Consider the following 17,008-nt stretch of genomic DNA (forward strand, 5'->3'; position numbering starts at 1 on the left):
TGAGTACTGTAGGTCCTGTTTGGCATTTTCTTCCAGAACAGGCCTTATCACACTGTGTATGCCACTACGATTCTTAAATCTCTCAAACCAACCTTTGCTGGCTTTAAATTCACCAATACGAGCACTAGTTCCAGGCATTTTTCCCTGTTCACCTGGGTGTTAGTCGACTTGTGTGGGTTGCATCCTGGGAGACAAGATTAAGGACCCCAATGGAAATAAGTTAGACAGTCTTCGATGACACTGACTTTTTTGGGTTATCCTGGGTGGCAAATCCTCTGGGGTTAATTGTTTCTTGGTATTCTCAATAAGCCACACCAACAACGGTGCTACAGCAGCAGCAGCAGCTGACGGTGGTACAGCAGCAACAGACGATGCTACAGCAGCAGCAGACGATGCTACAGCAGCAGCAGACGATGCTACAGCAGCAGCAGCAGCTGACGGTGGTACAGCAGCAACAGACGATGCTACAGCAGCAGCAGACGATGCTACAGCAGCAACAGACGATGTTACAGCAGCAGCAGACGATGCTACAGCAGCAGCAGCAGCAGACGATGCTACAGCAGCAACAGACGATGTTACAGCAGCAGCAGACGATGCTACAGCAGCAGCAGCAGCTGACGGTGGTACAGCAGCAACAGACGATGCTACAGCAGCAGCAGACGATGCTACAGCAGCAGCAGCAGCTGACGGTGGTACAGCAGCAACAGACGATGTTACAGCAGCAGCAGCAGCTGACGGTGGTACAGCAGCAACAGACGATGCTACAGCAGCAGCAGACGATGCTACAGCAGCAACAGACGATGTTACAGCAGCAGCAGACGATGCTACAGCAGCAGCAGCAGCTGACGGTGGTACAGCAGCAACAGACGATGCTACAGCAGCAGCAGACGATGCTACAGCAGCAGCAGCAGCTGACGGTGGTACAGCAGCAACAGACGATGTTACAGCAGCAGCAGACGATGCTACAGCAGCAGCAGCAGCTGACGGTGGTACAGCAGCAACAGACGGTGCTACAGCAGCAGCAGACGATGCTACAGCAGCAACAGACGATGTTACAGCAGCAGCAGACGATGCTACAGCAGCAGCAGCAGCAACAGACGATGCTACAGCAGCAGCAGACGATGCTACAGCAGCAACAGATGATGTTACAGCAGCAGCAGACAATGCTACAGCAGCAGCAGCAGCAGCAGCAGACGATGCTACAGCAGCAGCAGCAGCTGACAGTGCAGCAGCAGCAGCAGCAGCTGTACCACCAATAGTAGCGATGGTTGATTGGGGTTTATTATACAACTTGGCCAGCTCGGAGACACGCACTCCACTTTCATACTTATCAATGATCTTTTTCTTCATCTCTATTGTAATTCTCACCCTTATTGCTGTAGGGTTGGCACTAGAAGCTTTCTTGGGGCCCATGGTCACTTATTTTCCAGAAAAAGCACCGAAAACACTGTAATAATACGAAATATTCCGATTGTATGCTTGGATGTTACCGCGGAGGCTGGCTGGTAAACAATGCCACCGGCGGCAAATGTGAGGCTGGCTGAGGGCGCACATTGGACGCGTCTCGGACGAAAATCGGTGAGCGGGTTTTTAAGCAGTATGCGAGGCAAAATTTTTGCGATTAAAGCAAGCGGTATGCGGATTAATCGTTATGTGATGCCATCGGTATGCGGGGGTCCACTGTATATTGTGCATGTATCCTTTTCTTTGTGTGTAGGAAAATGTATATTTCATGTGGTAAAAAATTTTTTTTCATACTTTTGGGTGTCTTGCACGGATTGATTTGATTTCCATTATTTCTTATGGGGAAAATTCATTCGCATACCGATCATTTCGCATAACAATGAGCCCTCTTGCACGGATTAAAGTCGCTATGCGGGGGTCCACTGTATTAGGTTACATGCATTACCATAGTCTATAAAATACATACAGTGTGTTGTTCATTATTATGTCACATTTCATAATTATTATAGTCTTTATTGTTCACTTTTTATATTTAGTTATTAATATTAGAAAGGACTATGTATTTCATTGTTTAAGACAACTGCAGAGGACCATCATGTATAGTGCCAACAGACTTCTGCATTTGTCTGATGGGAAGTATGAATTTAACATACCCTACTTATTTTTTATATGTTGTACCTAGAAATGGTTTACAGAATTGTGATCTAAGGCTTTTTTTACTTTTTTAGGAGGTGGAAAAAATAATTGAGAGAGATTTCTTCCCTGACCTGGAGAACCTGAAAGAAAAATTGGACTACTTGGAGGCAAAGGAAACCAATGATGTAGTGAAGCTCCGAGAATTTTACTCAAAGTATTCAGCAGTAAAAGATCCTCCCATTTTGCAAAATGTTGAAGACAGCCCTGCGACTTTTGAGACTCCTATCACAGGACACTCGAAACGAGGAGGAAGTGCAACGCCAGGGATCAATTATTCTCTTGATAACTTACTTGACTCTCAAAATAAAATGGTAAAAGATATTGCTGAGGATGAGAAGAGCTCTCAGAGTGGCAAAATGTCATTAGATGAGTTCCTTGATAAACACACAAGTGAGGACAATGAAAGCTTTGAAGAAATAATGAAGGAAAATGAAAGACGATTTAAAATAAAGGTAAAATTGTTCTTAAGATAAACCTGAATGTTGGCCTTATGCATTGTTCCTGTGTTGCTCTTATGCAGTACATTGTGTACAACTGTAGTATGTAGAATTATGTTTGATTTTTGCATTCACTCACTTTCAAAAGTGATTACTGGAAGAATATTGGAATGTTGAGTATAGTATAGTTTATACAGTCATTGACTTACTATATAGAGATCACCTAACTGACAGTACCACTAGCTGGATTGGCTGTAATATTAAGATTCATATGTTCAGTATATTTTGAAGAAGTGTAATTGTCATGTTTTATTCTAAGCCTTTACTTAGCCTATATTCCAATATCTTTCCCACTAAAGTACAGTACATTGTACAAAACTCATTGCAAGAAATATAATAATACAGTACTACGATTGTCTTTCAGTTGTCTTAATTTAAATTTCTTTCCGTTTTATTGATTAACTTTTTGAAATCGGTTGAATAAAAGGATAAGAAAGAATGGTTGAGTGATAACCAGTTTCCAATGAGTTTTGTACAGATAAACTCTTATCTCATTTTTATTAGCCCTTTCACTGTCCAGATTCCCAAAATTAAAAGTACTCTCAGTATTCACATAAAAAACCCAGCTGAAATGGTAAAAAAAAATTTCTGAGGGTAATGACACAAATATTCCAAAATTTTATGGAAAACTTATGGAATTATGCAGACACAAAGTTAACAGTCTGGGTGCAGTTTATGCATTGATAACTGGCAGTTTTGCCCATAATAAAAAAAAAATTCCAATTTAAAAATTGAGTCCATAATAAACAATGTAGACATTCCTAGCACTAAAACTACATTTCCACTTCATTAGTTATGTCCTAAGGCCTCTCTTATATTACACCTGCCTTCCATTTTGAATTCTTATTTGCACAAAAATAGAAGGATTTGATTTATTTCTCAGATAAAGTATAACCAGGAAAGATTGGTCATGGTTTACAACCCCCCAATAATTGAATCAGACTTATTAGAAACCCATAAAACCCATCAGATATTTCCACTACTTTGAGCTCAGTTTCAAGATACTACCAGTCCTAAAACCAATGAAAATCAATTCTATTTCATTAGTATTTCTTTGATTCTATCAAATGATACCAAGAAGCAGTCAAAACCATAAAAAATATTCAAGAAAGCCCCCTCAGAGTTTTGTTTTTCCTAGGTAGCAGGTTGGTAGACTGCAACCACCCACAGAGGTACAGTAGGGCTCTGCTTTATGACGTTTCGCCTTACAGCGCTCCGCTAATACAGACATTTCAAATTATGACCAAAACTCGTTACACGGCTCCCCCCCGTTCCCTGACTTTCTAATACGGCCACCGTACCCCACCCGGTTTGTTTACATTCTCCATGAGCTTCGTGAGCAACGCGTCTCTCCATTATATGTAGAAAGTTTCCAAAATTTCAAGTGTTTTAACCCCTTGACTGTTGCAACCCCCAATCCTGAGGTGTCTCCTGGTGTCGCAAAATTTAAAAAAAAAAGAAAATTATTTTTTCTTATGAAATGATAGAGAATCTTTTCCCGATTGTAATGACACCAAAAAAAAAAATTGATGGAAAACTGACGGAATTATGCTCTCGCGAAGTTAGCAACCTTGGCGATATTTACAAATCAGCGATTTCGCCTAATTTGAGCCCTATTTTCGGCTAATTCCATTGTTCCAGTCAACCAAACTCATAGCTATTTCTTTAGAACTCCGTTTTTTTCTATCGACTGAGTACAAGAAACTGCCCATTTACGGATTTCAACTACCCAATAACGTGGTCAGAAATTTGCAATTGGCCAATTTCACAAAAATTAAAAAATATGACAATTTCAAAATAAGGTCCAGAATGAACAATGCAGACATTCCTGGCTATAAAATAACATTTTCTTTGTTCATCAGCCACGTCTCCAGGCCCCTCTGATATTACTCTTTCTTTCTATTTTGAATTTTTATTCAAACAAAAAATAGAAGATTTACTGTTATGCAGTCTACTGCAATACTGTAATAATTGTATAAATAACATCAACCCATTCATGACTGCATATTAGAATGGCTAGTTGGACATTTATTGGACAATGACATCATTTGTTTACTTTTGAACGTCGGCAAAAATCAAACATTTCCCTTACTTTCAGCTCCATTTCCAGGTCCTTTTTATAGTAAAAGCAATCAAAATCACCTCTATTTCTATAATATGTTTTCCATTCTATCAAATGAGACTTAAAAAACGAGAATACAACCATAAATACTATACGAAAATAGACCACAAATTCGGCATTTTAATTAAAAAAAAAAACGGCCGGAATTTTTTTTTCTCATTATGCACTGCGTGCTCCAGGATTTTTTTTTTATATGGTGCACACTGACCACACAGACCCATTCTCTCACATGTGGGCCTACCAGCTTTCTCCTGCTTGATTTGAAGCCGCTAGAATTTATGAATATATATACGTATGTCAAACACGGTACCTCATAAGACGTATATATACGACCGAAACAGTACTAGTATGGCTTACGCACCAGGGTTATTGAAGTATTAGTATGCATAAATTCTAGCACCTTCAAATCTAGTGAGAGAAAGCTGGTAGGCCTACATATGAAAGAATGGGTCTATGTGGTCAGTGTGCACAGTGTAAAAAAAATCGTGCAGCACACAGTGCGTAATGAGAAAAAAAAAACTTCGATCGTGCTTTTGGTTTAAAACAGCAACTTTGCACTGTATTTTTTTATGGTATTTATGGTTGTATTCTATTTTTCCTGGTCTCATTTTATAGAATGGAAGACATATTACAGAAATTGAGATGACTTTGATTGGTTTCACAATGAAAAGTACCTTGAAATTGAGCTCAAAGTAGCAGAAATGTTCGATTTTTGCCAAAGTTCAAAAGTAAACAAATCATGCCACCCGTCCAATACATGTCAGCTGGTGAGTCTAATATTCTTTCACAAGTGCACTGATATTATTTATACCATTTCTACACTAATGCAGTAATCTGCATAACAGTAAATCTTTTGTTTTTTGTGAGAATAAAAATTCAAAGTGGAAAGCAAAAGAAATGTAAGAGGGACCTGGGGCCGTGACTAATGAACAGAGGAAATGTTATTTTAGTGCCAGGAATGTCTGTCTTGTTTATTCTGGACCCTATTTGGTAATTGGCATCTTTTGAAATTTGTGTGAAATTGGCAAAATTGCTAATTTCTGACCACTTTGTTGGATAGTTGAAATCGGTAAATGGGTGATTTCTTGTACTCATTCGATAGAAAAAATGGAGTTCTAGCGAAATAGTTATGATCTTTGTCGACTAGTACACTGGAATTCGCTGAAAATAGGGCTCAAAATGGGCACAATCGCTGATGCATAAACATAGTCGCGACCGCTAACTTCCGTAAGTTTTCCATCAAATTTCATACTTTTGGTGTCATTATGATCGGGAAAAGATTCTATGTTTTCATAAGAAAAAATAATTTTTTTTTTTCCCCGAAAAATTTTCGAACATGAAAACAACTTCAGGAGAGGGCCTCTCAACCCTGAAAGGGTTAAAGCTATTTCATATTTTATATGTAAGTACTGTACTCTGATAATTATACTTATATGTACCTGTACCTAAATAAACTTACATATTGTGCTGGTGCGCAGGTATACATTAAAATCACTAAGAGTGTCTTATTAGTCTTGAGGACGCCATAATGATAATAATAATAATACGCAGTAATAATCGCTCTGAGGTGCACTAAATGTCATACACCTACCATCCGACTTACGACCGAGTTCGGTTCCGAGAAACCGGTCGTAAGTCGAAATGGATGTAAGTCGAACTTTACTACTGAATATTAACATCACATTTTTGTAATGACTTTTTTTTATTGTTTTATTTTGGTATTTCATGTTTTACTTTACTTTTTATGCTGTTAGTACTGTATTTTATACTGTAAGGTTTAGGATAAACACTGTGTATAACACAAATAGTTGTTTATTTCCCAGAAATTTGGCAAAAAAAAAAAAAACACGGTCGTAAGTCGAATGGTCATTAGTCGAGCAGGTCGTAGGTGTAGGTGTATTTTTTTTTTTTATTATCACACTGGCCGATTCCCACCAAGGCAGGGTGGCCCGAAAAAGAAAAACTTTCACCATCATTCACTCCATCACTGTCTTGCCAGAAGGGTGCTTTACACTACAGTTTTTAAACTGCAACATTAACACCCCTCCTTCAGAGTGCAAGCACTGTAGGTGTATTACGTTAATATAAACAGTTTCATTAATCCATCTTTAATAATTTTCCAAAATTATATAATAAACACCCTATGTACATATAAACAAGATAAATACACCCCACAGTAGACTGAATTAACATGGATATGACATGTTATGATCATGAACCAAAACCAGACGCGTTCGTTGTCTTGTTTACATAACTCCACGTCTCTCTCCTCTCTCATTTACTCATTCTCTTTCTCTCGTTTATTCATTTTACCTTGTTTACTCAACTCGCACCCTACATTAAGACTTAAAATATTTTAATGTAGGTAATTAATGTATTGTATATGCATTTTATTGCTCTGGAGTACTTTTATTGTTGTAGTATATTACATGTGGGTGGGGTGACCTGGCTGGCTACCGTTCCTCCCACACCTGACTTCCTTAACCTCACACCCTACATTAAGATTACAAATAGTTTAAGGTAACTAATGTGTGTACTGTATTTGCATTTTATTGTTCTGGAGCACTTTAAATGTAATAATATATTACTTGTGGGTGGGGTGGCCTGTCTGGCTACCATACCCACCACATCTGACTTCTTACAATAAATACTACTCACCTTTCACCCTACATTAAGACTAGAAATATTTTAAGGTAAGTGATGAGTGTACTGTTTGTGTGTATTTTACTTTTTTTGTTTTTCATGCCTAGTTCTATTGCTAACTTAATATATGTTTGTGTAAACTTGTTATCTGGCATTTATATGCATTTATAAGTGGAAAAAATATGGTGTTCTGCTTCCTGGCGATGTCCACTTTCCAGCGTTAGCCTGGAACCTAACCTCCCATATAAGTGGAAGCCCTTCTGTACTAATGTCTTACCAAGTGAGTATGAAACAGAAACCTGTAATTGTTTTACATGACAGTAGGATTGCTGGTGTCTTTTTTTTCTGTCTCATAAACATATAAACATATAGTCGGACTTGAGTCCTGGAAATGGGAAGTACAATGCCTGCACTTTAAAGGAGGGGTTTGGGATATTGGCAGTTTGGAGGGATATGTTGTGTATCTTTATACGTATATGCTTCTAAACTTGTATTCTGAGCACCTCTGCAAAAACAGTGATAATGTGTGAGTGTGGTGAAAGTGTTGAATGATGATGAAAGTATTTTCTTTTTGGGGATTTTCTTTCTTTTTGGGGTCACCCTGCCTTGGTGGGAGACGGCCGACTTGTTGAAAAAAAAAAAGTAAATAAATAAACACGCAGGATACCTGGTATAGTAGGGCCCTGCTTTATGGCACTTCACTCATAGGGACATTTTAAATTATGACCGACACTCGTTATATGGCTCCCCCCCCTCACCTGAGTATCTAATAGTCACTGCATGCCACCCGGTTTGTTTACATTCTCCGTGAGCTCCACGTCTCTTCATTATGTCTGGGAACTTTCCAAAATTTCATGTGTTTTAAAGTTACTGTATTGTGTATTTTATATCTGTACTAATAATTATACTTATATGTACCTGTACCTAAATAAACGTACATGTGTGTACCTGCTGGCATGCAGGTACACATTAAAATCACTAAGAATGTCCCTCTAGTCTTGGCATTTGTATGAATTTATAAGTGGAAAAAATGGCGTTCTGCTTTCTGGCGGTGGCCAGAAACCTAACCTGCTGTATAAGTGGAGCCTTACTGTATATCTTGCTACTTCTGCTTACACTTAGGTCACACTGCACATGCATGTCCAAGCATATATATACTTATCCATATAGGTTTTCTTCTATTTTCTTAATAGTTCTTGTTCATTTTTATTTCCTCTTATCTCTATGGGAAAAGGGAATAGAATTCTTCCTCCTTAAGCCATTTGTGTCATAAGAAGTGACTAAAATGTCAGGAGCAAGGGGCTAATAACCCCTTCTCCTGTATGAATTACTAAATTTAAAAAGAAAAACTTATTTTTTTCATTTTGGGCCACCCTGCCTCGGTGGGATACAGCCAGTTTGTTGAAAGAAGGAAGTTTTGTTTTTCACATCATGCGCTGCACGGGGCAGTATTTTTTTTTATACTGTACACACTTGCCACCACAGACCTATTCTCTCATATTTAGGCCAAAATTTATTGCTCACAGTTCATCTGAGTGAGCTGAGCTCAAGATGTAGAAATATGTCGGGGACCTTGGCTTCAATGGCTCAGTTTTAGATGGATGGTGAAAGGGTTAAAGGGTGATGTGAGGTTACCAAAAGTATAAGTCAGAGAGCTAAGAATGGGTTGCTGAGGTGGTTTGGGTATGTGGAGAGGATGACAGAGGGTGTATAAATCTGGGATGGAGGGTAGTAGGGATTAGGGTCATCCCAGGGAAGGCTGGAGGGAGTGGGGCAAAAGAGGCTTTGAGTTTTAGGTGCTTGAACATTCAGCTTGAACATTCATAAAAGTTAGGTTGCATGAGCAACCTAACTTTTATGAAGGGATTCAGGAAAAACTACTTGGCTAGATTTGCCTGTACTCTAAAGGGGGAAAGGGCTGTTGCAGTCAGAGAGCAGTCTGAATTGTGATGTTAGCACACTTCTTTCAAGACAGTGATTGAATGAATGAGAGTGAATGTGTTTTCTTTTTTGGGTCATGCTACCTTGGCTGTTGAGGTAAAAAATGAAAATTATCCTTGGCCTATGTTGAGTAAAATAGAAAATCAAAATGTTCAACAGTTCACTGTTTTTTATTTGTTTTTGGTTTAATTTTTTTGCATTTAAATTAAGGTTCTGTATTTTCTTATTCCTATGTAATTTTTAAGGTGCCACATTATTAAGTCCTGAAAGCTTCATATAGCTGTTAGGTACTACATTCCTCAGTCAGATCAGACTTAATTATTTATTTGCAGCATGCATGGATGTTTGAGGCAGAAGAGAAACACAACAAGGAGCACACACCTAATTTAACACCTCAGACAGCCAAGCAACAGGCAGAAGCAGCTGTTCTGGCTATCACTGGCACTTCATTACAAAATGACACTAGACCCAAACAGTTAGAAAACTGGAACTACAAGACTTTTAATTCTGTAATGTTTGTACCTGATGGTAAGTTAAATTCCTTGTTTAATTTTTTATTATAATTATAGTGCCTTTGTCCAGAGTAGTCTGTGAGACATTGAAAAAATACTGGAGGGCCCTGTTTTTATGGCTGTTGGGTTCCCAACCCCCGATGATGAGCAAAAATTGCCAGCAAGTGGAAAAGTTTTTTTTCAGTATCAAATGCCTCTAAAATGCCTGATAACATGCTTACACTATCATATACAGTAGGGCCCCGCTTTACGGCGTTCCGCTAATATAGACATTTCAAATTATAATAAAAATTCTTTATATGGCACCCCCACCTGACTTTCTAATACGGTCACTGCGGGCCACCCGGATTGTTTACATTCTTCGTGAGCATGACTCTTCATTAAGTCTGGTAACTTTCCAAAATTTCAAGTGTTTTAAAGTTATTTTATATACAGTGGACCCCCACATAGCGATATTAATCTGTGCAAGAGAGCTCATTGTTATGCGAAATTATCGTTATGCGAATGAATTTTCCCCGTAAGAAATAATGGAAATCAAATTAATCTGTGCAAGACACCCCAAAGTATGAAAAAAAAAAAATTTTACCACATGAAATATTAATTTTAATACACACAAACTGAAAAAGGCATGCACAATTACATGACACTTACTTTTATTGAAGATCTGGTGATGATTGATGGGATGGGAGGAGGGGGGAGAGAGTGTTAGTGTTTAGAAGGGGAATCCCCTTCCATTAAGACTTGAGGTGTCAAGTCCTTTTCTGGGGTTACTTCCCTTCTTCTTTTAATGTCACTAGGACCAGCTTCAGAGTCACTGGAGTTCTGTCGCACAACATATCTGTCCATAGTGACCTGTACCTCTCGTTCCTTTATGACTTCCCTAAAGTGTTTCACAACATTGTCAGTGTAATAGTCACCAGCACGGCTTGCAATAGCTGTGTGAGGGTGATTTTCATCCATGAAGGTTTGCACTTCAAGCCACTTTGCACAGATTTCCTTAATCTTTGTGGTAGGCAATTTCTTCAATTTCTCTCTCCCCTCCTTCGAACCAGTTTCCTCAGGTCTGGCCTCTTGCTGTTGAAGTTGATCTATCAGCTCATCAGTGGTTAGTTCTTCATTGTCCTCCTCCACCAACTCTTCCACATCATCCCCACTAACCTCCAACCCCAAGGACTTTCCCAATGCCATAATGGATTCCTCAACTGGCATAGGATTCTCAGGGTTAGCCTCAAACCCTTCAAAATCCCTTTGCTCTACACATTCTGGCCACAGTTTCTTCCAAGCAGAGTTCAAGGTCCTCTTAGTCACTCCCTCCCAAGCCTTACCTATAAGGTTTACACAATTGAGGATATTAAAGTGATCTCTCCAAAAGTCTCTTAGAGTCAGTTGAGTTTCTGAGGTCACTACAAAGCACCTTTCAAACAGAGCTTTTGTGTACAGTTTTTTGAAGTTTGCAATAAACTGCTGGTCCATGGGCTGCAGGAGAGGAGTGGTATTAGGAGGCAAAAACTTCACCTTAATGAATTTCATGTCCCCATAAAGTCACTCTGCCACGTCTGTAGGATGACCAGGGGCATTGTCTAACACCAGGAGCCACTTAAGTTCTAATTTCTTTTCAGTTAGGTAATCTTTCACATTGGGGGCAAATGCATGGTGTAACCAGTCATAGAAAAAGTCCCTAGTGACCCATGCCTTACTGTTTGCCCTCCACAGCACACACAAATTTTCCTTGAGGACATTCTTTTGCCTGAACGGTCTGGGAGTTTCGGAGTGATACACTAATAAAGGCTTCACTTTGCAATCACCAGTAGCATTGGAACACATCAACAGAGTAAGCCTGTCTTTCATAGGCTTATGTCCTGGGAGTGCCTTTTCCTCCTGAGTAATGTAGGTCCTGCTTAGCATTTTCTTCCAAAACAGGCCTGTTTCATCACAATTAAACACTTGTTCAGGTTTCAGTCCTTCAGTTTCTATGTGGTCCTTGAATTCCTGCACATATTTTTCAGCTGCTTTGTGGTCCGAACTGGCAGCCTCACCATGCCTTATCACACTATGTATGCCACTACGCCTCTTAAATCTCTCAAACCAACCTTTGCTGGCCTTAAATTCACTCACATCATCACTAGTTGCAGGCATTTTTTTAATTAAATCCTCATGCAACTTCCTAGCCTTTTCACTTATGATCACTTGAGAGATGTTATCTCCTGCTATCTGTTTCTCATTTATCCACACCAATAACAGTCTCTCAACATCTTCCATCACTTGCGATCTCTGTTTCGAAAACACAGTTAAACCTTTGGCAAGAACAGCTTCCTTGATTGCCTTTTGTTGCCCACAATAGTAGCGATGGTTGACTGGGGTTTACTATACAACCTGGCCAGCTCGGAGACACGCACTCCACTTTCATACTTATCAATGATCTCTTTCTTCATCTCTATAGTAATTCTCACCCTTATTCCTGTAGGGTTGGCACTAGAAGCTTTCTTGGGGCCCATGGTCACTTATTTTGCAGATAAAATAACCAAAAACACTGTAATAATACAAAATGTTCCGATTGTATGCTTGGATGTTACTGCGGAGGCTGGCTGGTAAACAATGCCACTGGCGGAACATGTGAGGTTGGCTAAGGGCGCACATTAGACGCGTCTCGGACGAACAGCGTTGAGCGGGTTTTTTAGCGGTATGCGAGGCAAAATCTTAGCGATAAAATGTAGCGGTATGCGAGGCAAAATCTTAGCGATAAAATGTAGCGGTATGCGGATTTAACGTTATGTGATGCCAACGGTATGCGGGGGTCCACTGTACTCTGATAATTTACTTATGTGTACCTGTACCTAAATAAACTTACACACTGTGCTAGCATGTAGGTACACGTTAAAATCACCAAGAGTGTTATTAGTCTTGAAGATGCCATATTAATAATGATAATAATACAGTGGAACCCCAAATGTCGACTGTAATCCGTTCCAGAAGATCAGCCTAAATTTGAAAAGGCCTAAATTTGAAGCAATATTTCTCATAAGAATTAATGTAAATACAATTAATCTGTTCCAGACACCCAAAAATAATAATAAAAAATACAATTTGTAAAGTTTAACTATAGTTTTACATACACAAAACAATGACAGTTACATATAAATGAACATTTAAATCATTATTACATAGCTGTATTGAAGACTTTTGTTGGCATATGGAAGACAGGGAGGAGGAGAGGTTATTGTTTGGAAAAGGAATCCCCCTCCATTATGCTTTCAGGTATCAAGTCCCTCTCTGGGGTTACTTCCCTTCTTTGTCTTTTAATGGCACTAGGACCAGCTTGAGAGTCACTGGACCCCTGTCGCACAAAAAAACTGTCCAGAGAGGTCTGTTTCTGGCTCCTCTTTAAGATTTACCTGAAGTGGGCCAAGGTTTTGTCACTGAACATGTTGCAGATATGGCTTGTTTCAGCTTGCTCAGGGTGATATTTCTCAGCAAAAGCTTGCACCCTACTCCACATTGCACAAATCTCCTTAATCTCTGAAGAAGGCATCTCCTCCCCCCTCTTCCTTCTCTGAAGCAAGTTCTTCATCTGTGGTTGTTCTGGTTGAAGGTCTTGTAGCTATTCAGTGGTTAGCTCTTCCCTGTGGTCCTACACCAACTCTTCTACATCCTTGCCACTCACATCCAACCCCATGGACTTCCAAAGTGCCACAATAGCTTCTACAACAGGTTAGCCTCAAACCCTTCAGAATCCTTCTAGAGGACACATTCTGGCCACAATTTTCTCCAAGAAGAGTTCAAAGTCCTGGAAATCACTCCCTGCCAAGCCTTACCTATAAGGCTTATACAGTTGTAGATATTGAAGTGATTCCTCCAGAACTCTCATGGGGTCAGTTCAGTGTCCGAGATCACTTCAAAGCACCTTTGAAACACTGCTTTTGTGTAGAGTTCTTTGAAGTTAGAAATGACCTGCTGATCAATGAGCTGGATGAGAGGAGTGGTGTTAGGAGACAAGAATTTCACTGTTATAAAACTGAAGTCCCTTGATAATTGGTCTACCAAGTTTGGAGGATGAGCAGGAGCATTGTCCATTACCAGGAGGCACTTGAGTGGCAATTTATATTTCTGGAGGTATTTTTTCACACTTGGGCCAAGCACTTCATGGACTCAGTCAATGAAAATTTGCCTCGTCTACCTGGAGTCTACCTGGAGGGAATTCCAGGGATCAACGTCCCTGCGGCCCGGTCCACGACCAGGCCTCCTGGTGGATCAGGGCCTGATCAACGAGGCTGTTACTGCTGGCTGCATGTAATCCAACGCACGAACCACAGCCCGGCTGATCCGGCACCGTCTTTAGGTATCTGTCCAGCTCCCTCTTGAAGACAACCAGGGGTCTTCCCGTAATGCCCCTTATTGCTGGTGGGAGACTGTTGAACAGTCTTGGGCCCCAGACACTTATTGTGTTTTCTCTTAGTGTACCAGTGACGCCCCTACTTTTCACTGGGGGTATGTTGCATCGCCTGCCAAGTCTTTTGCTTTCGTATGGAGTGATTTCTGTGTGCATATTAGGAACCAGTCCCTCCAGAATCTTCCAGGTGTAGATTATGATATATCTCTCGCACCTGCGCTCTAGTGAGTACAAGTCAAGTGCTTCCAGGCGCTCTCAGTAGTTAAGGTGTTTGATGGAACTTATACGTGCAGCAAAGGTTCTTTGTACATTCTCTAGCTCTGCAATTTCACCTGCCTTGAATGGGGATGTTAATGTACAGCAGTATTCCAGCCTAGAAAGAATAAGTGATTTAAAAAGGATCATCATTGGCTTAGCATCTCTTGTCTTGAATGTTCTCATTATCCATCCTATCAGTTTCCTTGCAGATGTGATAGTGGCATTGCTGTGATCCTTGAAGGTGAGATCCTCTGACATTACCACTCCCAGGTCTCTCACATTACTTTTCCTCTCTGTTGTGTGATTGGAGTTTGTAGTATACTCAGTTCTAGTTATTATTTCCTTCAGTTTTCCATAACAGAGTAGTTGGAATTTGTCTTCATTGAACATCATATTGTTCTCCGTTGTCCATTGGAAAACTTGGTTTATATCTTCTTGGAGGTTAACAGTGTCCTCAATGGATGAAACACTCATGCAGATCCTAGTATCGTCTGCAAAAGATGATACAGCGCTGTGGTTTACATCTCTGTCTATGTCTGATATGAGAATAAGGAACAGGATCAAACCATACCCCGGCCGGGATTGAACCCGCGGTCAGAGAGTCTCAAAACTCCAGCCCGTCGCGTTAGCCACTAGACCAGCTAGCCACAATAAGATTCGTCCAACTAGGTATATTTCTACACCATAGGAAGGTTAGCACAGGCACCACTGTGACCACAAATGCAAGTTTTTACAGACGAATCTCCAGCTAGCGTGGCCGTGGCGAACTCTAGCTCAAGTCCCTTCACTGCCGTCAACATGACTCACGAAATCGTAATGACACGATTGGAAACAAACCATACCCCGGCCGGGATTGAACCCGCGGTCAGAGAGTCTCAAAACTCCAGCCCATCGCGTTAGCCACTAGTTTGTTTGCAATCGTGTCATTACGATTTCGTGAGTCATGTTGACGGCAGTGAAGGGACTTGAGCTAGAGTTCGTCACGGCCATGCTAGCTGGAGATTCGTCTGTAAAAACTTGCATTTGTGGTCACAGTGGTGCCTGTGCTAACCTTCCTATGGTGTAGAAATATACCTAGTTGGACGAATCTTATTGTGGCTAGCTGGTCTAGTGGCTAACGCGACGGGCTGGAGTTTTGAGACTCTCTGACCGCGGGTTCAATCCCGGCCGGGGTATGGTTTGTTTGCAATCGTGTCATTAGGATTTCGTGAGTCAGGAACAGGATAGGTGCGAGTACTGTGCCTTATGGGACAGAGCTCTTCACTATGGCAGCATCTGATTTAACTCTGTTTACCACTACTCTTTGTGTGCGATTGGTTAGAAAGTTGAAGATCCATCTGCCTACTTTACCAGTTATCCCTTTGGCACGCATTTTGTGTGCTATTACGCCATGGTCGCACTTGTCAAAGGCTTTTGCAAAGTCTGTGTATACTACATCCGCATTTTGTTTGTTTTCCAGTGCATCTAGGACCATATCATAGTGGTCAAGCAGTTGCGAAAGGCAGGAGCGACCTGCTCTGAAACCATGTTGCCCTGGGTTGTGCAATTTTTGGGAGTCCAGGTGGTTTGCTATCCTGCTTCTTAGAACTCTTTCAAAGATTTTTATGATGTGGGATGTTAAAGCTATTGGTCTATAGTTCTTAGCTACTGCTTTGCTGCCACCTTTATGGAGTGGGGCTATATCTCTTGTTTTTAGTGACTGTGGAATCTCGACTGTGTCTAAGCTCCTCCTCCATAGCATACTTAGGGCCCGTGAGAGGGGTTTCTTGCAGTTTTTAATGAACACCGAGTTCCACAAGTCTGGGCCTGGGGCCGAGTGCATGGGCATGTCGTCGATGGCTTTCTCAAAGTCTAGTGGAGTTAGAGTTATGTCATAAATCTGGCCTACATTGGCAGGGTTTTGAGGCTCATTCATGAAAAAATTGTTTGGATCATCTATCTTTAAACTGGTTAGTGGCTCACTGAACACTGAGTCATACTGCAATTTCAGTATCTCGCTCATTTCTTTGTTGTCGTCAGTGTAGGATCCATCTTGTCTGAGCAGGGGCCTTATACTAGAAGTGGTTTTTGACTTGTTTTTGGCGTATGAAAAGAAATATTTCGAATTTCTTTCAATTTCATTAATCGCTTTTAGCTCCTCTTGTCTCTCCTGGATCCTGTATGAGTCCTTTAACTTCAGCTCAATATTTTCCACTTCCCTGGTTAGCACTACCTTCCGTGTATCAGATAATCTGGCATTCATGTGGAGCTCAATGATTCTTCGTCTTCTCCTGTAGAGGGAGCGTCTCTATCTCTCTCTCTCCAGTTTACTTCTTCTTTTCTTTTGTCTTATAGGAATATACCTTGAACATACTTCAGCTACCAGGAGGGTGATCTTTTCGAGGCATTGGTTCGGGTCCATGTAATTTAAGATATCCTCCCAGCATGTTTCATTTAGGGCATAGTTTACCTGATCCCAGATGATGTTCTTGTTGTTGAAGTTGAATTT

At 40.5% G+C, this 17,008-nt stretch overlaps 1 protein-coding gene across 5 annotated transcripts in view; it reads left to right on the plus strand.

Annotated features, from left to right (window-relative positions):
* Es2 (ess-2 splicing factor homolog) overlaps nt 1-17,008 on the plus strand; it is a 90,474-nt gene that overhangs the window by 37,725 nt on the left and 35,741 nt on the right. For all 5 annotated transcript variants that reach the window (XM_070088656.1, XM_070088669.1, XM_070088652.1 and 2 more), the window contains exons 3-4: nt 2,193-2,612; nt 9,696-9,891. In XM_070088656.1, coding sequence (XP_069944757.1) covers nt 2,193-2,612; nt 9,696-9,891 — 616 coding nt within the window. The remainder of the gene's footprint in view (nt 1-2,192; nt 2,613-9,695; nt 9,892-17,008) is intronic.

The sequence above is a fragment of the Cherax quadricarinatus genome, chromosome 2 (assembly GCF_038502225.1).
Source record: "Cherax quadricarinatus isolate ZL_2023a chromosome 2, ASM3850222v1, whole genome shotgun sequence".
Taxonomy (NCBI): Eukaryota; Metazoa; Arthropoda; class Malacostraca; order Decapoda; family Parastacidae; genus Cherax; species Cherax quadricarinatus.